Raw genomic sequence first — 25,067 nt, 5'->3', positions numbered from 1 at the left:
CCTTCCTTCCTCCCTCCCTCCCTCCCTTTCCTTCTTTTTATAATTACTGGTCCTGACGTTCTGGCTCAAACAGCCTCCTCCTGCTGCACAGCAGAACAGATGTTGGGAGGTTTTCCTTCCACCTGCCATCTGTTCTGTGGGAACATCACCCAGAGCCCAGCTCTTCCTGCCCAAACACAGTCAAAGCAGCCCTGTGTATAGATTTCTACGTTTTCACATGTTCATATTTCAGATCAATCTGAGATAAAGACTGGATGAAATGGCTCCCGAAGTCCTTAGCTACTTCTACACACCTTTCTCTACTCCTCTACTAATCTGTTGTGTAGGGAATGATGGAGAAAGTCTACCAGGCTAGTCAGTGATAGAGACTGTGTGGAAGGAAGGGGTTTCTGAAGCTGTTTTTCAGCTTCTGAATGATACAAGGGAGACAGGAAAATAATGACAGAGATAATGATGACTGGGCTGTCACTGCTCATCTGCTTGTGGAGAAGAGTTTCATGTGTGCGGGAGGTAGAGGACTATGAGGGTCTGCCAGTGGGCAAGAGGCCATGCGGCTGAGCACATGATACTGACTGGCTTCCACGTGGTCAATGGTGAAAACACTCAAGGAGAAGTGTGGAAGTATGGCAGATATGCAAGGCACAAGTTATATATCAATGTGTTGATAAAATGAGGGACCATATGACAGGGCGAGGTAATCAAGTTAAAATGGATTAACCAGGGGGTTTTGGAGGTAGGAATTTCATTTACATGCTTTTGATAGCATGCTTACTTCTAATTCCATGAGTCATTGCTAGTCATTAAAATTTTATTGAGAAGCCTGTCTCTTAGTTCCACATGCCAAGTTTCTTGGGAGGACAGGGGTTGGAACAGTGATCTGAACTCTCTTATTTTTTTATGTTCCAATGTTTCCTTGGACCTTTTCACTCTTGAAAGATCCATCCTGGCCTCTAGTTTTCAAGTCCACAACATGGACATTGGCAATGCCAATATCCCATCAAGTCTCCCAAGTATTGATGGGAGAAAACTCTAGAAGTGCACAGGTCTGTCAGGTCTGGGAGACACACCCCAGGGGGCTCAGGGGCATCACAGTTTGGCCTTGTTCAGTGTCTGTGCACCCTCTGAGGATACTGTTCTCATCTTGGCTCTGCTATGTGTGAAGGAGCACACTACTAGATTTGCATAATATCATGGAGTGGTCCACTCACCCCTTCCTGCAGCCCAGCAAGGCTTTCTTAAAAGTCTGAACAGCTTCATATTTTAAACACCTGTATGTTTGTTATGTTTCTTTGAGAGAAGAGAGGAAGAGAGAGAAGGAGAGAGGGAAGGAGGAGGGAGAGAGAGAGAGAGAGAGAGAGAGAGAGAGAGAGAGAGAGAGAGAGAGGATAAAGACAGAGCATTCTCACTCATAGCCTCAGGTCTGTTTGCTTGTCTGAAGCTCTTGAGGAAAACGGAGTATGCTTGGACTTACCTCACCCCAAAGCAGAGAGGAAACCACCTATGGACAGAGGATCTGTTTGCTGCTCTACTCATCAGGAGTTCCTATTTGAAAGTTCCCTACCATCAGCCCCACTTCTTGGTGCGACTGACAAAAGGATATCATAAAGTAGCTATTTTTTGCAAGGGCTGTAAACCTGCATTTGGATTTTTACAAGATCCCAGCCAGAACTTCTCTTCTAGTGACTGGCATGCTTGTGTGGAAGATTTTATAGTTGAGGAGAGATAAATGTCCCCAAAGACAGTCTTAATGTGCTCGCGACCTGAGAAAATCGCAAGAGCAAACAAGGGCAGACCAGAGCACCCTGGCAAGCCAGGCAAGGTTCCAGGGACAGCCTGACATCCACGGTGCCTGCTCTTGGCCGCCTGTTGTGGTGTCCAGCTCACCAGCTGCTCCTGGTTCACCTCCATCTCATCTCAATGCCTGCTTGTTCTCTACCCTCACACAGAAACTCTCATCTTCTTGGTTCTGCTCTGAAAACTGTGGAGAAAGGGAGAGAAGAAGGAAAGGATAGGATTGCTCAAGGGAGGAAGAGAGGATGAAAGAGGAGGAAGAAAGCATTGGAGGAAAACGAAAGAACGAAAGCTTTCATATAAAGGATCCTGATTTTGTGTGTGCATGTATATCCATGTGTGCATGTGTGTGTACTGCATGTGAGTTCGTGTGTGCATGTGTGTGCATGCATTTGTGTGTATGTGCACGTGAGTTCGTGTGTGTGTGTATTTGTGTGTGCGTGCGCATGAGTTTGTGTGTGTGCGTGTGCGCACGTGTGTGCATATGTGTGTGTGTGCATGTGCGTGGTGGTAGCTCATGTTATTTAGGTGCACATGTGTATGTGGAGACCAGAAGACACTCTTGGGCATTACATCTCAAGCACCATCAGTCTGTCCACCTTGGTCAGGTGACCTGGAGTTTGACAAGAAGGCTGTCTGTCTGTCTGTTCGCTGGGCCTGGTTTCTGCCTGTTTCTACCTTTTAATGCTGGGATTGCCAAGTGCATACCACCAAATACCTTAGTAGCATCTGAGGACCAAACTCAGATGCCCATGCTCATGAGGTGGACACTTAACTGAACAACCCTCAGTCCCCATACCATGTTTTCTTAACCACCATTTGTTGGCTTGGCAATGAACCCCCAAAGGGTCACCCTTTTTTGCATTTTCCCCTTTCCCTGGGGTAGGGAGTTTGCTTTTTTCCTTTCTTCTCAAGCTTAAGTGCCAGTGTGCTCTAAGCCTGCATGAGCTTAGGAGAGTTCAAGTTGCTTTTTGGTTTTAGAAATGGGGAAAGCTTTCGATTGCTTACAGGAGAAACTACTCAGGAGGATTAAGCAAAATGGAAACAACTCCTCACAGAGCCCCCAGGTCTGCACCTCGAAAACCATGAGCCCAGATTCTCGTTGGAATGGCCACCTGGCATTGGTCAGTTTGGAAATCTTCATTCATTTTGGAACATGTTTGACATAGTGACTACTTTCTGTCCTAAGGGAAGATGGTGTTTTTCTAGAGAAGTAGTCAAATTGCTGCCAGGCAGCCATGCCAACTGATCGCTATGTTTATCTTACTTGAGGTAGAATTCTGGTTTGGCAATACCAGCTGACCCCTGCTAAGTGGCACCAACGCAGGATTTCAGACCCTCAAAACCCCCCTCCTAAATAGCAGAGATTTTACTAATATCGGAGGTAAGTACTAGACCCGGAATAAAATTTTTATTAGGTTGGAGCTGCTGGGATTCTGGTTCCAGTTGGTGGCTCACTCTCTAACCTTGCTGTTCAAAGGATCTAGAAGTTGGGGGAAACCAGGGCATCATTAAAAGCAAGACACAGCTTCTGAAGTCCTGGATAAGGATATAGATTTTAAAAAAAAATCTAGTACTTGGAGACAATTTAGAAGGTCGCTGTGCTCTAAATTTAGTAAGTCCTCAGGAAGGGAGAATATAGGTTGGCTGCGCTGCCTGAGTCCCACTTCCTTTTATTTTATTTTTGCATAGAAGAAGATTACCTTGTCCTCCCCTAACTAGGTTGATCCTCTGCACATCACGATGCGCCATCCACACAAGCATTTCAGTTATGTCTAACTTTGGACAACGCCACTAAAGAAGGGGAACAATCTGAACGTGGCCTCAAACAACCTCAAGTGCATCCACGAGGTGCTCTTATTTCTCCTAATTCAAATGGGCTCGCCCCAGTTTTGATCCTGCTAAGTGAATGTTCACGCAACACCAATGTGTTCCTAGAAAGGCTGGCCTTATTTTGGACAAGAAAAGCGTGGCAGGAAACAGTTTTCTCCGTGGAACCTATAAACCTATGGGGACTGGTTGGAATGTAAGCTCAGGATCTGTTGTACGTGGGCCAGCCTTTAATTGAGTACCATTGCTAATGAATTCTGAGGGGGTTAATAGACACTCATGACTTTAAACTCTGTGACTGCGTCTGAGTTGGAAGCGATTTAGGCAGTTAATGGACATTTCAAGAGGGTAGGGAGCAGTCTCTCTGGGGACTGGCTTCGCTTTCCATGATTCTCCTCTTCTCCATGGTTCTCTGTGGGCCCATCACTTACTCTGTTCTTTTAAAGCAGCACATCTGAGGATTACAAAGAAATGAGTGTGTCCTCTACCTCGACACTCCTAGAGGATCACTGTCTACTGTTCGAGGGTCTTGGGGATCTCTTGATTGCCAGGACCTTGTCAAACTCTTGTGATAAAAAGAAATTGGGGAACAGGAAAATACTGGGTTTTTTTTCTTTACATGTGACCCATTGTAGATAACCAACCCTGGATTGCTAAATTAAATCCATCTCAACTTGACCTTTAAGTCTGGCATTAGAAAGTGGTGGGGTCTGAACTGGGTACCACATTCTTTGCATTATTACCCCTATCCTGCTAGACTCTTTGTTCTAGAAGTCTTTATGAGGCACTTAATGCAAGAGTGTTAGTACTCTGTTGCTGAAACAAGCTACTTCCCTTGAATACTTTGCTCCTTAGCATCTCATGGGAATACAGCCTGTCTTTCTCGCTGCCTCCCTGTAGAAACCTTCCTACTGGCTCTTCCTTATCTCCTACATAAAGGAAACAAAACCACTTCAGGGACTGAGAGCCTGTGTCCTCAGAGGTGGTGGACTTATTGCAAAACATGTGAGTTAGATGCAGAGATGCTAGCAAAAAATGTAGAATATTCTCTGCAAATCAACAACTAAAGGTCAGGGGACTGGTAAGGAGGAAAAGTTGTAACATGGTGGGTCTCCATCAGTCTGACCTGCTGGCAACAGCTTTTGTTGGAAATGCTCTTGGGAAGGAAAAGGCAGCATTAGGTGCTGAGGTTAGAAGTCCAGTTATGAAAACAAAACAGTATCCGAGGACGAGGAAATGGGAAATAAGTGAGGGAAGGGGTTTGGCAGATGCTACAGCCCTGAGAAGCCCTGTGCAGCTGGTTCATCCATCTGCTACCACATCCATATGAGTCAGCCCAGGTCATCAATAAGACACGTTCGTGGCTGGTGTGAAGAGTCTCAGGCAATTCATGCCTTCTAAATGGAGCTAGTCTGACAATGCTGTCTACGTGAAAGGAGGACCGGCACTGGATAGATACCTCAAAGACAACGTCCCCAAAGCCCAGGCCATGGTGATTTATGGTGAAAGGGTTTCTTAAAATGTCCATTTGATACTTTAGTGACAAACACTCTAAGTGCAATGCAACACGATCCTCTTTCTACTAACTTTCTCAACACATTGGATATTAGTCTATCTTTGTGATAGACTCTTAACTTTCCACTAGCTTCTTATCCCTACCTCCTTCATGCTTTAGGATTTGCCTGAAACCCTGTTGGGGAACGTGCGACCTGCTAGATGCTGAGGAGTGCATATCTCAGTAGTACTTAGATGCTTCACATAGATCAAGATAACATGCTCCCTCGACTCTATCAAAGCACTTAGGTTATCTATAAAATCAAAGTGAAATTGATTCGGGAAGAAAATTTTGATGCGAAAGTTGACTCATCTGAATTTCTGGGCCCTGAGATATTTAATGGAAAGAGTTATAATGTGCAGAAGGACAAAAAGGGATTTTAAGTTGGCAGAGTGAGAAGAAATTGATAGTAACAGGTGTGAAGGACACATGTCAGGAGATCTCTGAAGAGGGAAATGGACCACACAGCATCATGCCCAGCTGAGCTTATGGGATCACGGTCAAATGAAGCACTTACACACGAGATCAAGTACGGAATCAAGGTCTGGGAGGGCACCATGGATATGCAAGAAGGGCAGTTTCAAGGCTTACCCCTTGAATGTAACTCTGAAGGCTACAGAGATGTGACACCCATCCACACTGTCTTGATAACAGAAACACAAGTACCCCATGGGTGCCCTTGATCAATGGCTTGGTCCAAGACCTGATAAGCAGGGGATACAGAATGATCCCTTCCTAGAGTTTACACTGAAGAGCAAGGGCTGTTGGCCAGGAAGTGTGAAGTGCCTCATCACCCAGAACCACACAGAAACAGAATCTGTTCACCATGGCTCCGTAGCCTGTGTCCTGCTGTATTTCCCTTGCAGGTGAACTCTAATCCAGGAAAGGGTGTGTTTTCTGCCTCACTACACGCTCCCTGCACCACGAGTCCCTATCTCTGCTTCCAGGCAACATCATTTTCATTTCCAGAGCAAATCTCAAAGCTCCTTTTTTCTTTTCTTGCTACAGCCGTAATTGGTGGCTTTACCAGAACCACTAAAAATCAAACAGAGCAGACTTGAAAATCCCATGAGAAATTAATTTTCTATGTCTGCCAATATCTAGGATTTAGGGGACTTGTAAAGGGGCTGCTTGCATTCCATTTCTGATTGCCTGTGATTGAATGCTTTGTTCCCTACCCCAGGGCTCCAAAGTCTCGCAGAAGCCACATCAGGCACCGAGCTGAACTAGCTGGCAGAGCAGGCACCTACAGGACATGTCTTTGCCCTGGGGCATGGCCTCTGGCCGGCCTCTCTCGAGGGAGCCTGGACCTACCTCTCAGCCGCTTCAGCCTCTGTTCCCGCCGTCTCCGCCGCACCACCAGCAGCAGCACGAAGAGCAGCAGCACGCCAATCAGGATGCAGGAGATGGTCACTAGGATCTTGAGCCCTTCATTGGTGGTCAGCCCTTCTTCGCTCTGGACAACTGACTTAATGAGTGGAGGGATTGTACCTGAAAGCAGGGCCACGATGTTAGATGGCTATTAATGGCGACGGCATGGTGGAGTTTTTAGGGATGACGGGTTACAGAGAAAACCGCGCGGTGTGATCGGGGGTGTCTGTGTGATGAGAAATGAGGGGAACTTTCCCGTAAGTCTCTGTGGATTGGACTAGCTCACTCATCTTCCCTTGGTCCAGACTCCTAACTCACTCTCTATGCTAGCTCCTCTGGAAAGGACTGCGATTTTCACAGCGTTCTAGGATGCCACGGCCTGACAGTATAACACCTGGGCTCCTGCTCACCAAAGCCAATTCACCTGAAATCCAGTGCCCACTTGGCTACACCCATAGTGCTTTTGCTAAAGGCTGTTTGAACAATAGATTTATCAACTGCATGGAAGATCTCCTGAGAAGAGAATGTAAGGAACACAAGCCTAAAGAAGGATATACCTTTAATCTTTTAATTATTCTCGATTTCAATCCCAGTTCATAGCTGCTTTTAAGATTCCCAGTTTAGGGTAGAAGAGCAAGGGCAGTTCTTCAAAGGGGGTCTTTCTGGGTCGCTGAAAAGGGCATTGCTAGCAGGGAATTACTACACTGCTCGACAAAAATTCACATTATTTAGAACTGAAAGAAAAAAATAGACATGAAGTGAACTCTGGGCTGTCTTAAGATGCTTTCTGCCCCAAGGATGAACATGGGTGTAGAGATCTAAAGAGACATCTGTTTTTATGGGACACACTTCTTGCCATTCTCTATTATATAAGACATTCTACTCTCACTGCCTTTCCATGTAAGCCAGGAAGCCAGGGCTTGAGGAAAAATAATGCAGAAATAATGCCATTTCCCCGAGAGCAAAGATGATCTTATCTTGCATTTAGTAATTGGAGCAGTGAAAATACAACCCTTGGCCCTCTCTGATCTCTGCTGGAGCCAAACAGAGTTCTTCCAATTAGGTCTGGCAGCAGACCTAAGCCTACAAATAACCAGATACCAAGAGAGAGAGAGAGAGATACAGAAGAGGCACCTGTGGGCTGGTCTGGGCACAGGGCACCACAAGGACATGAAGAAAGTTTTAGCGAAGGAAATAGAGGAGACTCAGATAAAGAGGTGGAGGAGTTGGGGATCTGACCTTTGTTTTTCCTAAAATGAAAATAGTACCTTCAGGCACAGTAACAAAAGATACTGAAGGTACAGAGCCAAGGTGTCATTCCAGCGGTCTCTACTGTCTTCTTCAAGGCAATGTAAGAATATGGACTCTCATTTCTGGGAGATTTATTTCAGAAAATATAATGCAGCTCACATGCCCTTTTCTAATATGATCTTGAGTTAAGTAAGAACATCACACCTAGCTGGGCGGTGGTGGTACACGCCTTTAATCCCAGCACTTGGGAGGCAGAGGCAGGTGGATCTCTGTGAGTTCGAGGCCAGCCTGGTCTACAAGAGCTAGTTCCAGGACAGGAACCAAAAAGCTACAGAGAAACCCTGTCTTAAAAATCAAAAAAAAAAAAGAACATCACACCTGTCTTAGAAAGCTGTACGTTTAAAGTATGAGGACTATCTGTGACAGAACTTCTAGTGACGGCATCAGATGTGAGCAAACCCTTCACGTGTGGATTTCAGCAAGCTCTCCAGCCTCTGCCCGTATGGGAGCATAGCCATGGGCTAGAGTGTAGATGTCAAAAGTGACAAGAATACTAACTACTCAACAGGGTATGTGCTTACAGGGCACTTGGGTGAAGCCTTCAATGTGAAGTACTTGATAAAAGCCATTGATCTTGGCCCCTTGTTTTGTGAGAACGGAGAATGAAGCCCCACTGGGAGAAGAACCTTAGACGTGAATGCTGATCTGCCTATATCCATGACCCTTGAGATGAGACTTCTCTAAATAAAGATACACAGAGAACATAGTGACAAGGTAAAAGGGACCTGGGTCTCTGAAGGGGAGGACAGCTATGCAAAGAAACAGTGGCTGACCCAGTGCCAGAGTCGGGGCCATAGCAGACCACCGGGTAGAGATCCAACACCAGAAGGGCTTCTCTCTGGAGTCCTTCCTACAGCAGCAAGAGGAGTTTGGTTCTATCTGAGAAGCACAGTAGAAGCAATGACTGTAGACAGGAGGTAGACACAAGCCAGATTAGCACCATGTGCCAGAGAGGAAAGAATAATTCAGGGCCTACTGGGACCACAGGCCATTCTGAGGAGTGGAAAGAACAGAAGACTCAGAGGGGAGCTGGTCCACAGCTCCAAAAAGCGTGCTAAATCACCGCTGGCGAGCCTATCACTGCTATTCCACAGTGAGGGTCACTGGGAGACTACAGAATCATCATGGACATGCTGCAAGCAAGGCCTTCCAGAAGACCTACTAACTAACCCTTAGAGTGGCTGTCTCAGCTTCACTGAGCTGGGTGTTCCAATGATCAGTAGGAGACACCCAATACTAGAAAAAGGGCCTGAATTTAAATCGTTTGGTTTTGGGCAACAGAAGGTGAAGAGACTCACTAGTTTTCAGGATATGTGTACACGTGTATATATGTACACACATGTGTATGTATGTACACAGGCCCACTGTGACCCCACTCGCCACCCTAGTCATCTCAGTGACCCTGCTTCTGCTCAGACTAACCTAACTTCCTTTGCCATGGAAAACTGTTGTGCACATGCATTTTAAGGGTGTAATGAGAGCAAACAGAAAAGTTGTGTGGATTGGGATGGGTGGAGGAGGGGTGGGAGACAACAAAAGCAGTGTTAGCTCACAGTCATTTGCAAAACAACAGAACCATGAGGCAGAGTCCTTCAGCCCTGAGAGAAGCCACTCCTTCACTAAGACCCCCAAGGGAGGCCCCGTGGGTCCTCAGTCTTTTGTTAATGGACACACAGTGATGGTCATCTGTGTGCAGTGGACTAGGAAGCCCACAGAGAGGGGCTCAGAGGCCTGAACCCTAACGGGCTCTAGGGGCACTGCTCACTCCGTGACAACGACAGTATCTCACAGGAGAGTGAGCAGCACATGTGTGCACATCCCTGAGCCACAGACAGGAAGGTCATGAAGCCTGGCGCTTACTGCCATCGTAGTTCAGCGTGGCAAAGTTGGCTTGCTTCTCGGCGCAGCCGGCGCTGTTGCACACCCGCATCTGCAGCTGGTACCACGTGGCCTCTTGCAGGTCGTACAGGATGTAGGACTTGGAGAGGGAGGTCCTCTGAGCCGTGGTCCAGACTGTGGTCCCGAAGGGTCTGTACTCCAGAGTGAAGGAGGTGATGGGGCAGCCCCCGTCGTTCCAGCCAATCAGATTCAGCCTCACCCGGGTGGTGTTGATGCTGGCAAAGAGTTCTTGCTCCTTGGAGAACTGGGGTTCTGTGGGTGGGACACAGGCAGTGTCACCTTTGGGTAAATGGGTGACGGCATAGTGTTCAGGTGCTCGCCCTCTGCTACTGTCTCTGAGAAGCCTAGCTCTGGCAAAGGCCAGATCACCAGTCGTTCACAGCAAAGAGCAAAACCTTGGGAACCAACAAGTTTTCCCAACCACGAGGACCTGCGCCTGAATGGATATGAGCTATTTTTACACAGTGGAGAGTTCTCTGAAGAACAGCTCTACTTTTCTTATGTGTAATCCTCCAGTGGTTCACCCGCTACAGTGTGTGGAGCTGAATAATTTCCCTTCTCATCAGACACTGAGTGGAGACTTGGGAGAAGGCAGAGTGGGATTTGGGAGGGATCAACAGCTCTCCTCTACAACCCAAAGGCTTTGTTCAGAGGCCTCTGACACAGCGGGTCTAATTCTGCACAGACCAACCCCTCATCCCCTGAATCCTTGTCCTATAATTCAAGTCTCAGGAGCTAAATCCAAATATTGTGCCTCTCCGGCCATTGGGTTTACTCCCCTGGTAGGAGAGGAACTCATCAGATCTTTCTTCTCCTTGCTACCCAGAGAGGGATCCATGTCCCCCCTTCTTTTCTACCATTTCTGGCTGCACCCTTGACCTCTGGGTGCTACTTCCTTGGGCTTTATCTCTTTGACTTTCTACTTTATTTCAGATAAAATCCCAATTCCTTTTGAAGGGTTAACCTATTAGCCTAGTCATTTCCAGACTGAAAAGCTGTGAGGACAGGGACCTCATTTCATGACTACCCACCCTGAGCACTCTTGCTGAGACCTTTCATGGGGTATTTTTGTCTTTGAGCAGTATGTGAAAGAATGAGATAGGTGACCAGAAGGTTCTGTGGTCTCTGTCATCACTCTGCCAGTCTCATTTCAGGAATAAGGAAATTAAATACCTAAGACAACTCATAAGTATTTGCTGAGTCTTTCATGATCCTCCCCCCTTCATGTCAGGCGAGAAGAGATAGAAAAATGGCAGGCAGACAAGCAGGAAGGCATCTCACCTTTTCCCAGAGTTTTCGCTTCAATGATTTCGCTGATGCGGCCTGGTCCCACTCCATTTTGGGCAGTAAGAGTGAACTTATACCACGTCCCACACTTGAGGTTTTCCAGGCGGTAGGAACGCTCACTGGGGCTGATGGGAAAGCTACCCCACTGTTCGCTGTTGTCCTCGGAATACTGAAGGATGTAGCCTATCGGAATAGGGAAATAATTTCCTAGTTAGTGTTCTCTTAAGAGGAAATAGGACAAGTTCTCTAATTCTGGGTGTTTTCAGAGAAGAATAATTCTAACACTTCCTGATCCCAGGAAATTTCCCCTATGTTGGGAGAAGTGCTGGGGGTGAACTAATTAGTGAGCCACTTTGGCCACACAAGTCATTATTGCTATGGTAACACTAGTGCACTCTTTCTTCCCATGCCCATTTAATACCATGTTGGACAGTACAGGGTGAGTACTAAGCTATCGAATATCTGACCCAGATATTCCGATACACATCAGAGCGTATGTGTAAGTCTTTGGGTATAAGCTGAAGGGGCTATGTTGACAATAAGGGCAGAAGTGACAGCGGGAGCCTTCACTATTACCTCCTTCCTACATATTATTGGGGGGAACAGTTGCAACCACAGGGGAAATTGGCTCCAAGCTCTGTAGCTATCCAAACATTTCTATAGCAACCTGGCTTCTTCTCAGAGTGAACAGTCCATTTGACAATTCATTTCTCATCTCTCCCTAGAACCACTGTCTTCATGGTGTCTACTCTCACTGACCAGTGTCCATATCAGACATTGCCCTAAGCACCTTGCTTATGTCACCTTGCACAACGCCACAAACTGTGCTCTGACTCCACAGTGCCGGTAACAACACAGGTGTGAGGACTCCTTGCCCAGGCGTCCTGGAAACTCTTTCTTGTATTCCTTATCACTGACATCTTCAGTTATGTTTCTGGAGTCAGATGGGCCTTCTTTGCTATGACCCTTGGTGCCTAGACTGTCATAATCTGACTTGTGCAATGTCAGGGCCCTAGGGGACTAATATCTTCTATCTCTTTGGAGGGGGTGGGTTCCTCCTTTAACACAAACAGAACACTTCCCATCCACCACACTGCAGAAGCTCCATGCCCAACCTCGGATTCCCCAAGCCCCTCCCCTGGGGTATCATGCAGCAGTGCTTCTGCATGCTGTTGTTATCAGTATCTTCCATAATCTTTCACCTGCCTGTTCTCTCTGGCTCCCTAAAGCCACAGAGCCCCCACTTCCTGGACCCTTTGCCCACTTTTGTGTTCCTGCCCTGAGTTCCCCCAATGTCACCCAATCTTGGCAGAAGATCTTTTCTCAGATCCCAGCCTCCACTCCAGATCACCCATATCCTGGGGACTGTGTTTAGCACTCACCTCCTACCACAGAGGCCACTTCTATACCTAAGCAATCTGGCTCCCTAATTTCTGTTCCCTGATGCAGCTGGATTCTGTAACATCGACATCCGTCAGTATAGGTGCCCAATGTATCATGCCCTCCGATGCCAGTGGCTTTGGGGAACACAATTTTCCAGGTATGTTCTGAATTTCCTGGGATGCTTGACTTGGAAATTCTTCATCAACCAAATTAGCTTCATTTCGAAGACCTTTTATGCTGGCAGCTACCCAGATCTCTCTCAAATTAGGATGCTAACAAAATTCATACGCTTTGGAATCTAGATCCTGGATTCCTTGAGCCCTTTTATTTTCTCCATGAGTTTTCCCTCTCCCTTCTGCAAGGCCATCTGAAGCATTTGAGCCCAGTTGTCCTGACCGGCGTCCGCACTGTGCTCTCACAGACATTGGTGCCCCATGACCCTCTTTCCTCTCTAGCTGTCCAGCATCACTTTGGATTGCTTTAGCAATTTGACCACCACAATCAGTGCTGCATGGTATCTGCAGCTGGGTCCTGGTGGCTTCTTGGCAGCAGTGATCTTTTTTCTCTGCTAATGAGTCCCTGTGCCTTGCACATGGCAGCCACTTCAAAGCTGTCCCACGCTCCTCAAACCCACAGGCACAGCCTCACCCCTAATCATCAGCTATTTTTATAGAGTAACCTCACCTTTTTTTCTTCCTGACAAAAATAAAAGAAAGAGACTCCCTTCAGCCAGCACCCAACAACTGGCTCTAGAAGACAGCCAAGTCCTGACTGTGGGCACTTGTGATTTCTGGGGAGTGTGAGGATTCTCAGCAAGGCTGCAGTGCTGAGAATCAAGCTGAAGACCCAGGAGCCAGAAGCTGGCTGGGTGCCTCATGGCTCCACCCTGCAATGCATGAGTCTTCCCATCTGTGTCCCCATCCTTGACCCTAAGTCCCATCCTCTTTTATGACCTCTGTTACAGATGGGCACTCATTCTCTCCCACCTCCTGCCTCTTCCTCTGGACAAGGGACTCTTTGCTTCAGCTTCCCTCAGACCTTGTTACGGTGCTCTGAATCCAAAGTCTTCCCGCAAACAGGTTGTTTTCAACCTGAACAGTCTGTGCCTTTAATTATGTACAGGGACAGTAACTGGTGAGTGGAAGCGATGACGCAGAGCTGACAAAATGTGGTGGGAACCTAACAGTTATTTGATGGGTATGCAGTATATTTATTACAGCTTTAATGACTTTCTTTCATGATTCTGGAAAGGAGAAAGGACCACGGGTTGCTAAAATTGGAAACTAGCGAGACCAATGTAGCTTGTAGTGGAGAGAACTAGGTGGCCTTCCGTTGTGGGATTTCAATCCCTTTAGCCAATGGCTTTTGGGGATTATGAATGCTAGGGTGTAGTTTTGTCTATGGGAATGACACTTTACAGCTTAGCTCTTGCGCTCTATTGTTCCCACGCTCACTTGGGCTGTTGGAATAGAGCAGGCAGCTTGCTCTTCACCCCTGGACAGAAGGACTGGACAAAGACAGCTAGATCAGTGGTGGCATCTAAACTGTTCTGTATCAGTGAGCATTTTTATTTTATACTTAAATAAATTGAGAACCTGTAACAGATTCTTGTGGTTTCCTGCTCTAGTCTTTATCATTTCCTTTTCTTTTATTTGTTAGTAGTCCACTATTAATTGTATTAACTATAGACTTATATATACCAGATAGTTTCGTAACTGGGACTCCTTGGATAAATGATCCAAGTTTCAACAAACACCATAAAAACAGATGCATGCTTCAGAAGCATGCAGAGATAATGGGAAAATTAATTTTCTGAAGTACTTGGGGAGAATAAACTATCACACAACAGTTATTTGATGAAGATGTGTCACTTTTTGGTCAGTGGATATTCCACAAAACAGTGATCTGGATGGCTGATCTCATTACCTCTGATGGAGCTACCCCCATTGTCTCCAGGGAGCCAGGAGAGGGTGATGGAGGAAGATGTCGTTTTGGATACAGTGAGCCGAGGCTGATCTGGTGGAACTAGAGACGAAACAGATTGTAGAAAACAAGAATTAGTTCTTCACATCTTCAATCCTCTGTAACAGTCATTTACCAAATCATTTGTAACAGCCATTGATTAAATATGCATTCTAGGTTGCAAACTAGGCAATTCATTTCTGTCAAAGTGTCTATTTCATTGATATCCCAGGCTAAAAAGACAGAATATAGTGAATCTGCTATTAAAGAAAAGTCAACCACATTTCTACCTCAACTTACACACAATTCATTTTCTCACCATCCTTAGACTCCTGAGTTGCTCATGACAGATTGAAATCTTTAAATTTACTGAGGACACAGGCACTAATTTATTCTGAACTTCAGTCAGGAAGTTAAGTGTAAATGATAGACACACTTGCTTAGTTATTCTGCTTTTCCCAAGAAAAAGGAAAGGGAAGATTCATTTAGCAGGAAGAATAATTATAAAAACTTCCACGTTTCAAGGAACAGCATACACACACATATACACAAGCACATATATGTGCACACATATGCACATAAACAGATACAAACAAGCAGATACACAACCACACAAATAAACAGACACATGCACATACACACATATAGGCAGACACATGCACACACTGGCACACATATGTACATGCACATATACATGCACAAAGAACTCTGAAAACCAAAGCTGTGATGTGACAGTGGTTGTGGCCATGTGTACCCAACCTCATGTAAGGATGGAGGGACACAGACTGCTAAACAATGGCCTTAATTCAATTCTGGACAAAATGCTAAATTGATTCACAATCAAATCATCCCAGACTTAGCGCTCACAGAAAACATCCCCACTTCCTGGGAGGCAAGCCGGAAATGTTGACCCAAAGGCCTGAACACTGACCCATTTGCTTAGAAAAATAATTTAATGGTACTTTCAACAATTCCCTAGAACTATCCTGACTTCAATTAACTCAAATTTCAAGACAGATTATACAGTACTGTTAGAACATATGGTCCCTTGCCATCTTGTCCTGTACAGGAGAGTAATGATGGCAGTTTCATTTGCTGCAATCTATTTACGTGACAATATCTGAATCCAAAGAATCACACGCTTTAATTTTCCTCTGATAAAAATATCCCTCCTACAACTAAATCTGAAACCATTCAATTGCCATGTGGGTTTTGCACACTGATTTAATATCACATTATTTGAAAGTTGTTGTGTATATTTTTGTATGGCAATAAATTATTAAATGTCCTGCATCAAAAACAAAGTATAACAATTAGCTTAGAGCTTCAGTGGGCAACTCCATGAATGGCTGGAACTCTACGTCTCTTGTTATTCTACTTTGCTTTGTAGTTGATGGCAAGATATGTCATTTTATTGTCAGTTTATTGACTTAGTTAGCAGACATAAATGATCACTCTCAGAGACTAACTTGCCACGAATGCTGTACTGGTTATACACACATGTGTAAACCATGCATGAGTTGAAATGACCAAGAATGGCTTTTTTAGAGATATTCAGATATAGAAAGATTGGACATTTTATACATAACAAAAAAAAGAAGGACTTCACACATCACTTTGATTGGTTTATTCTCTATCTTGCTAAATGAACATGGTATTTACCAAATAAAAACAGCAATGAGCTATTTCTGAGTTGGCTCAGTTTTGCTATCTGCATGTAGTAAAAGGCCATTCAAGAGGCCCCCAGCTTTGTACCTTGAACTTGCAAATTTAGAATGATCTCATCTGATCCCCAGTTGTTATTGGCGACACAGCTGTAATAGCCCGAGTCCTCTGCCTTCACCGTGCGAATGATGAAGCTTCCGTTGCTGAAGATGCTCCTACGGCCGTCAATCGTCACCAGGCTGGGTGTCCCGTTACTACCTCACAGGAAGAAAAATGCACAGATTAAAGAAATTACAACCCACATTAGCTGAGGTTGGCAAAAAGCATTAAGCCTTTCTCCGGAGCAAACAGCAAATTGCAACCTCAATTATTTTTGCATTATAAAATAACTTTCTTGTGATTATGTGACCAAACTGCTGACTAGTGGAGATTTTTTTTTTTAATTCTTTCATTCAGAAGGTTAGAGCTGTGTCAATTGCCAAGAATTTAGCTCATCGAGTGGTCAGGTGCTCACAACTATTGTCACAAGTACATGCCTTCCTCTACTACTCAGCCTTTGGGGACTTTCTCACTGTGGCAAGAGTGAGAAACTCTTGTTGGCCAACTTGATCAAATCATGCATGGCAAACTAAACTTTGCAATCTCCTATAGACCTAAAATCACTTTCAAATCACAGTTCTTAATGAACTTAACATATGCAGAACAACAAGGCCTCTCCAGGGAACATGGAGCTGACCCTCCTGTGAAGAGTTCTTTGTCATCACAACCACAGTCAGGGTGGCAGCTTGTCCAGTTGAGTAGGGTCACTCCCAGGTAAGGCAGAGTGCCAGCTTGACCCAGGGAGCTTATGAATTTGCTTTGGATTAACCAACTTAAAATGCAACGAGAAAATTGCTCACGGGACCCAACCCATTATTTCAATCATTTACGCTTGTAAGTGCTTTTGTTTGAAAATAGGCACCCTTCTGAATCCGTTATTTTAAATCTCCATGCCTATTAATGAATGTTCAGCCTCTATTTATATCTGAAATTCTTCCCCTGCATAGTGATAAAGCATGTTTAAGAGACACGTGGACAGAACTCATTACTCTCCCTCTGTCTTGGTTTTATTATTATAGTAATCACTACAGAGCATGGAGAACCAGTTTTCCTGTTGGCTGAGTCCAAATGGGTTTGATTTCTTTATCTCAAGACAGGGTCTTGCTATGTGGCCCAGCAGGCTGTCCTTAAACTGGCAATGTTCCTACATTCACCTGTCAAGAGCTGGAACTACATGGGACTGTGTTCCATCTCTTATTTTGCTTTAATTATGTGTGTATGTGGGAAGAGGGGTGTGTAAATGTATTACCCATGGAGGCAAGAGGCTTTTGGATCCCCCTGGAGCTGGAGTGACAGGTGGTTACGAGGCACTGGATATGGGTGCTGGGTCCCCTCAGGTCCCCTGCCAGGTCAGTATTGAGCTATCTCTCCAACCCCCGAATTCCATTTCTTAAAGTTCCTTCTGGGGTCATGTGCCTCAAGTTGTATTGCCAGTACTCTCTGAAGAAGAGAGAGTTGGAAAAAGCTCCTGATGACTTGAGCACCTTGTCTCCGTGCCTTGGCAACACAGAGCAAACGCCACTGCGATAATTCGTGCTCTGGTTTCTTTCCTCCCCAGGGTTTTCATAGATTTCTGGTTCTGGATTGATAGAGGACTAATACATAGAGTTGATCAAAGCCACATGCTTCTAAGCAATTTCTCCAAATGGAGTTGCAATACTTGAAGGTTGGTGCTGGCTGCTCTTTCTACCTCATTTCAGGAGAGTGCTAGGTTTCTTCAGTTTCTATTAATATGCATAAAGTAAGGGGTTGGCATGTAACCCAGCAGGTAGAGTGCTTCCCTAGCATGTATGAGGCTAGCATGTTTGATGCTTTGCACTAAATATACCGGGCATGGTGGCATATGCCTTTAATCCTATGGGATTATGGGGAAATGGAGGCGGGAGATCAGAAATTCAAGGTCATCCTTAATCATAGAGTTTGGGGCTGGCTAGATTAGACTACAAAAAATAGTATCTATGCATGTGAACATGTGTGTGCATGTGAGCACAAACACACACACACACAGAGTAAAATCCCACTGACTTAGTCCAAGGCTGCCTGACATACTGGCTAAGGGCTCACTAAAAGGCATACATTGGGTTACTGGTTACCTGTCTTTCATCCACTTTACTGCAGGTGAGGGGTCTCCAACAGCTTTACAGGGCAAGACGATGTCCTTCATCCATGGAGTAGTCACTGTCCCACTGAAGGTGAGGATCCGTGCAGGAGCTATAACACCAAAGAGCAGACTATCTACACAGAGCCAAGGTGATCTTCCCAACAGAGTAGCCCCCCAGAGCCAATCAACATGCAGCTTTGGTGCTATTCTCTGGCGGCTGCCTTATAAGGGGGTTTCCTTGTAAGGACATTTTCACGGATGAGAGTTCCCCATTGCGGCATCTTTTTCTTCTTCTAACGAAATATTAACAGTATATTAAACACTCGGTGTTTCATAAGCCAGGCAACTGCAAGCTGTGAGTTTCTATGAGCTCTATTATTTTTTTCAAAGCACTTTATGAAGTGATTCATCTCAGCCCCCAAAACCACACGTTAAAATATACTTTTAATATCTGAGAGAATAGACACCATAAAACATAAAGTCCAACAGCCAGGGGAAGTAAATCTGGACCAAAGCTATTTACTGGCTGTATGATACTTTGTCTGCTTCTCCACACAGTTTGGTCTTAAACTCATGCACACATTAAGGAAAGGGGACAGTTAAGGGTGGTCATTTGGCTTGGGACAGTGGTTCATTCCAGCCACTACTTTTGGTGATTCTCAGGACTGGAGAACAGCTCCCACATGTACCACCCTCCAGGCACTATGTCCTGGTGCACAAACACCAAGGCAGAGACTGTGCTTTATTTGAGCCAGCATGCTTGGACATGCACTGGAGGCTGATTACGCAGAAAGGAGAGGCAGGTTCTCCTTGGAGGAGCTCAACCTGGCTAGATACTCAGACATGGAGATCACAAGTGGGAAGCCCCAAACTTACTCTGGAGCCATACAAATGGGACCAGAGCTGCTGGGAGACCTGCATGGTTCTGGGCTTAATTCTGGCCAAAGGAGGGGAGGGCAGGAACCCTGGGATCCCTGGAACCGAGTCTGGCACAGATCACTGAGTATTGCAAATGACAAAAACCATTCCTGTTTCCATTGTCCTGAACATGGTGGGCCAAGGCCAGCTGCCTCAGAAGCTGGGCTTTGGTGTGAGGAACTTTTCTAGGCTGTCTGGTCATGTGTGTGAAACAACTCCTCATGGAGGTGGGGATGGTCTAAGGCTGGGGCAGCTTTTACCATCAGTCTTGGTGGGGTTTTGGCATTTTTCTTTCCCAGTCTACCAAGACTTTTTTTTATATTTAGGAGGATGCCCTCAGGGGCAGAGTGTGAACAGTTAAAGCTTTTAAATGGCCATTCACTTTCAGGAATACACATACACACACATTTATACACACATACATGTTGTATATGTGTGTACACACATATTCAAACTTATGGTATAAAGAACTGTGTAGTCTTAAAGAAGTCAGTAATAAGAGAAACTGGAGGGGTAAAAACGGCAGTTCTGTCTGTATGTACCCTTCACTTCTGCAATATGAAGCAGTTCTAAAATAAAGTTTATCACAGACAGACAGAGAAGTGAACACACAGATACACACAGAGAGATATAGAGACACAAAAGAATACACACACACACACACACACACACACACACACAATCATTCATGAGTTTCCTTCCTTAAATCTCCTACAGTAGCTTTGCATTTCACTTTGAATGAGGTCTGAAACCCCGAACACAATCCTGATGCCCTTGCAGGCCCAGGCCTATTTTCCTTTGGTCTTCAGCGTGTGCTGTTCCCTCTGGCAGCTCCACTCAGTTCCGACACTGCTGCTCCTGAGAGCTGACTTTTAATTGCAGCCTCCTGACCTCACTGGTTTCATCTTTACACGTCACCTTTATCTTGTCCAGCTTTTATGCATGCCTGTGGCCCTCCACTGTCTCCCCACTTTCCTGGGGGTCTCAGGCCTGTGGCCCTCCACTGTCTCCCCACTTTCCTGGGGGTCTCATGGCTGTGGTCCTCCACTGTCTCCCCACTTTCCTGGGGGTCTCATGCCTGTGGTCCTCCACTGTCTCCCCACTTTCCTGGAAGTCTCATGCCTGTAGCCCTTCGCTGTCTCCCCACTTTCCTTGGGGTCTCATGCCCATGGCCATCCACTGCCTCTGCACTGTCCTTGGGGTCTCATGTCTGTGGACTTCCACTGTCCCTGTACCTCTTATGGTTTTTCTGGATAACACTTGGGGCAGTTGGCTACTGTGCGTGGGTTTTTTGATGCTGCTTACAGACCATCTCCCACAAAACTGTGAGCTCCCTGAGGGTAGGGGTGTCTGCTCTGCTCATCCTTAGAAGAAACGGTTCTGCACTTAAGCAGACCCTCCTTCTTCTGAACACTCAACTTGACCCTATTTCCTAGCCTTCACTTCACATGAACTGAGCCATCCGGGTAAACCGTCTTGTCAGAAGTCTCTGTGTTGGGCCAAACTGCCAAGATTTAGGATGATTTGATTCCACAGTCAAACCCCATGAGCTAAGCTCCTTGTATTTCAGTTAGTGTCTAATGTATAATGGGAATTTTAATAATTATTTGTTTGTCTAGTCGTGCCAGGAACCAATGCAGGGTCTCATACGTACTTTACAACTGAGTAGAATATTGCCACTCCAGGGATTGATTTATAAAATAACTTCAATACAGCCTCTCCTGGTCGGTCCCACTCCTAAGGAACCTGTTTTTATCTGAGCCCCATCTGACAGTGTAGGATCACCCCTACTTCCATCAGGCTGTCTGCAGATGGAAAGGAATGCCTGCAGGAATTCCTACCCATTTGTCCTACAGGACAGAATTTATAGACCATGCCTTCCCTGGAATCCACTGCTTTCTGGGTGTTAGAAAGTATGTGAATATCACGGCTAAAGAGTACAACTGACAAGAATGCCAATGTGGTTTTTTCTGAATTGATGTTTTACCTGTCTGCATTTGTATTGAAACTGTAGAACTTTCTTCTTCCCATTCCCCAGCTACCATACCTACAAGCATGTCACTAAGGACTTTGGGAGGTAAAAATCAGGAGTTTGGAATGTCTGGGTTTTTCCTTTCAGTCTCATTAGACATTTTATTGGAACTATATTGCCAATGCAGAGTCAAGAGGCATCGTCTGACAAGACTGGAATTAGGATTCGTGGAAGCAGATTCTGCAAAGGCTGACGTGATCACACTGTGGGAGCACTTACTGACAACCAGCAGAGCGAACAACATGGCTGTGTCTGCTTTCGATGAGCTGCTGCTGTTGCGGTGAGACAAGGCCCCAGACTGATGTATAGGGATGCTCTGGTCCTTACTGACTCCAAGTCTTTTTGTTACTTTTGTGACATTTCACAAATGAACTGTGTGGTGGTTTGCATGAAAAACATCTCTCGTGGGCTCATGGATTTGAATGTTTGGTCCCCAGTTGAAGGTTCTGTTTGGGGAGTTTATGGAATCCTTGACAGGTGAGGTCTTGCTGGAGGATATACCTCTGGGGTGGGCTTAGAGGGTTTATAGCCTCATCTACTTCCAGTTCACTCCTGCTTCATGCTGTGGCTGGAGATGTGATCTCTCAGCGTTCTGCTCTGGCCGAGAAAGGCTATCCCTCCCTGCCAGGATAGTGGCTCTCTCTAGAACTATAAACCAAAAATAAACTCTTTCTTCCATAGGTTGCTTGGTTGCTTTGTCATTGTATAGCAATTAAGAATAGTTAATCAATAGCTGGTGATTCTTATGTTTGTAACATTTCAAATCTCACACACTGTGAAACAGGCATGTCTTTTTAATAAGTGTGAACCTGATTTAAAGAAGAACTTGGAGAAAATGGCAGGTAGTGATTATCACTAATTCTCCCAAACATACACTTACAGTATATGAAGCCTGAATCAGCCTTTGGCGCTGTGTTCACCACGAGGGAGGCTGCTTTCCGGACTGGTACACAGAGCCTGAAACTGACTAGCTGGAATGCGATGCCCACAAGCTTTCTTTCAGGGAAAGCAGGGGCCTAACAACCATTGAGCTGTGCTGGGCTTTAAGGTTCTTCCGCTGTGGTTCACGTACCTTTAGCCAGGGGCTCGACAGTGATGATCTCACTGCTGTTGCCTCTTCCGGCTGACGTCACCGCCACCACCCAGACACTGTATTGTCGATTCCGACTCAGGTTAGGAATTCTGTAGGAGAACGAGTCAGGGGAGGCTTCGAACTCGCTGATGACCTGTGGGAAGACACAGACATGTACCCTTACTCACGGAAGCAAGCAGTACAATGGCTTCCTAAAAGATTGCTTACCAATATATTGCCCATCCTACCAGGGGAAGCCTAGACCACGGGGCACCCTCTGAAGGGCTGGATTTTCAATGTGAACTGTAATTAATATATTTAGGTGGCCCACAGTCTATGTCATCTGCACACCTTTGATGACCACTCACCCTTTACTGTTTGTCACCAAAGAGCACGGAGATGTCAACCGACCAGCTAACTTCAGCTGCAGGGGTGTTTAATTTTGAGACAGGCTTCAGGGTACATGGGGGAAGCCCCACAAAGCTGAAGGGACATACCTGAACAACAGTTCACAGGACCCAGGACTAGAAATGGAAAAGGTGGACACAGAGGATTCCCGGGACCCAGGGAGGTTTTATGTGGGGGTTCAGTGAGCAGATCTGCACACACATGGGCGGGGGAACCCCTCAGCACAGGGGAAGAGCCACCTGAAAGGCTGTGAGTCAGAGCTCAGCAGTCACAAGGTCTGGAACTGCTGCCAGCTCCCAACACTCACATCAAGACTGGGAGCACGGCTTAGGACATAAGGGTTTTACCTTGAAAGTGAGGAATATTTATCTTAGGATGTAACACTAGTCTAGCCTGCTCTAACAGGACACAAAATCAAGAACCAGAAAGATGAAATGATCACTCAGTAACAATCACACCTCAGAGTGACGGTGAATAATATTTAGAACATCTACCACTCAGGTAGGTGATTTCCCTAATAACATCCAATAAAAAAAAAAAACTTGCTATATGTGAACACCATCAACATTATTACACAGATGAGTGGATAAATAAAATGCATTATGCTCAATCCATGCACAATTACTCAGCCATAGAAAAGAACGAAGGGATGCTAAATATTACAATGTGAGTGGATCTTGAAAACACATTGCTAAGTGAGAAAAATAAATCATAAATTATCACACAAATTTAAATGTCCAGGATAGACAATATACAGCCAGAAAGTTGAGGAATTTTCAGGGGCAGTATGTGCAAAGAGAACAGGGGGCGACAGCTTTTTGTTTTTGGAAGAGAGGATCCTTCTCAAGTCAGAGAAAGGAGGGGTCAAGGGATGCAGAGAGCACACTGAACTGCCCACTTTGAAAGCATCGGATCTGGGCTGTGTAAATGACCTCTCAACAAAGCCAAAACAAATAAACAACTTCCAGGAGGGATTCCAGAATATGGAAATCATGAGTCATGGAGAAGTAATTATATATACTAAAACTGACCCACAATCAACACAGAATGATTTTTGCAAAGTCAACAAAGCAGTTTTATAATTGTCTTATAGCAAAATTATAGCAAAACTCAATAGGTAAAAAGCTTAAACTGAAAGGTGGAAGGCATAAAGGTGCTTGCTAAACTCAAAAGACATTGCACCAGTTCACACACAATGTGCAGCGTTGCCTGAACTTGCTAGGTCATAAAAGAAAAAGATGGCATGAAGTTGGGAGGGGGTGTGAAGAAAATCTGGAGAAAACTGAAGGGAAAATGGAGGGCAAATACATTTATTTCACTGTGTGAAATTAGCAAATATAAGGAAAATATAAAAACCACAGAAGACTAGACTGTTGGCAGATAGAATGTTTTGGGGAAACCCCTAGTGAGCATCATGCTGTCCTAATAAGTTAAATGTTGGCAACCAAGACAAATGTATAAAGCAACAGCATGAACCAGCTACAGCAGGGTTTCAAGCAAGGTACTTAAGGAAGGGTGAGGTGTGAAATAGTAGTTAATGATGTGTTACATTCTTTGATGCTGTAAAATATTTGATTAATTATGCAAAGTTGTGTTGCAATCTTTTATATTGCATTTTTTTAACCACTGTAAAACTATGTTATTTTGCCTGCCTAAACCACCTGATTGGTCTATAAAAAGCTGAATGGCCAATAGTTAGGCAGGGAAGCCAGGCAGAGAGAATAAATTGAAAAAGAAATGAAAGAGGGCGGGGCAAGAGAGGAGAAGGAGAGAGGACACCAGGGGCCAGTCACCCATCCACGCAGCCGGTCACAGAGTAAGAGGGAAAGAAAGACATACAGAATAAAAAAGGTTAAAAACCCCAGAGGCAAAACATAGTTAAAGAGAAATGGGATAATTTAAGAAAAAAAAGTTGGGCAGAAACAAACCAAGCTAAAGGCAGGTATTAAAAAGGAAGAATAAGTCTCTATGTATTGATTTGGGAGCTGGGTGGTGGACCCCCAAAGAGCAGAGAACAAAAGGAGCAATCAACTATGGAGGAGCTGTGGGGAGAAAAACTGTGGAGAAACACTGAAAAATCTTCCAAACTTGGGACCCAGAGACACAAGAATCGTAATGAGCTTCAGTCAGAAAAAATAAAGTCACATAAACAACAGCAGGGCAGATAGATCTTAATCCAACCACTCAAGGCAGCTGCCAAGAAGCAGTTCAGAGACACCCAGAGCTGTGTGTAGTAACCAAGAGGCTGGCCGGTGATGTCATTCCAAAGCCAATCCAAGTAAGATGCCTGCAGGACAAACTTTTAACCAAAGGGAAAAGAATCAAAGTATGCATTCAACATTCTCCAAAATTAAAAGTAAAACCTTTCTCTGTCTCCTTTCAT

General features: G+C 45.2%; 1 protein-coding gene across 2 annotated transcripts in view; it reads right to left on the bottom strand.

The window, feature by feature from the left end:
- Window positions 1-25,067, bottom strand: part of Dscam (DS cell adhesion molecule) — a 563,284-nt gene that overhangs the window by 43,840 nt on the left and 494,377 nt on the right. For both annotated transcript variants that reach the window (XM_026777546.1, XM_026777547.1), the window contains exons 21-27: window positions 22,277-22,430; window positions 18,247-18,364; window positions 16,145-16,308; window positions 14,354-14,452; window positions 11,039-11,227; window positions 9,719-10,009; window positions 6,491-6,667 (exon numbers count right to left, since the gene is read on the bottom strand). In XM_026777546.1, coding sequence (XP_026633347.1) covers window positions 6,491-6,667; window positions 9,719-10,009; window positions 11,039-11,227; window positions 14,354-14,452; window positions 16,145-16,308; window positions 18,247-18,364; window positions 22,277-22,430 — 1,192 coding nt within the window. The remainder of the gene's footprint in view (window positions 1-6,490; window positions 6,668-9,718; window positions 10,010-11,038; window positions 11,228-14,353; window positions 14,453-16,144; window positions 16,309-18,246; window positions 18,365-22,276; window positions 22,431-25,067) is intronic.

Source organism: Microtus ochrogaster, unplaced genomic scaffold (assembly GCF_000317375.1).
Source record: "Microtus ochrogaster isolate Prairie Vole_2 unplaced genomic scaffold, MicOch1.0 UNK72, whole genome shotgun sequence".
Lineage (NCBI taxonomy): Eukaryota > Metazoa > Chordata > Mammalia > Rodentia > Cricetidae > Microtus > Microtus ochrogaster.
Note: the sequence above shows the minus strand (reverse complement) of the source record. Positions and strands in the feature narration are given on the sequence as shown.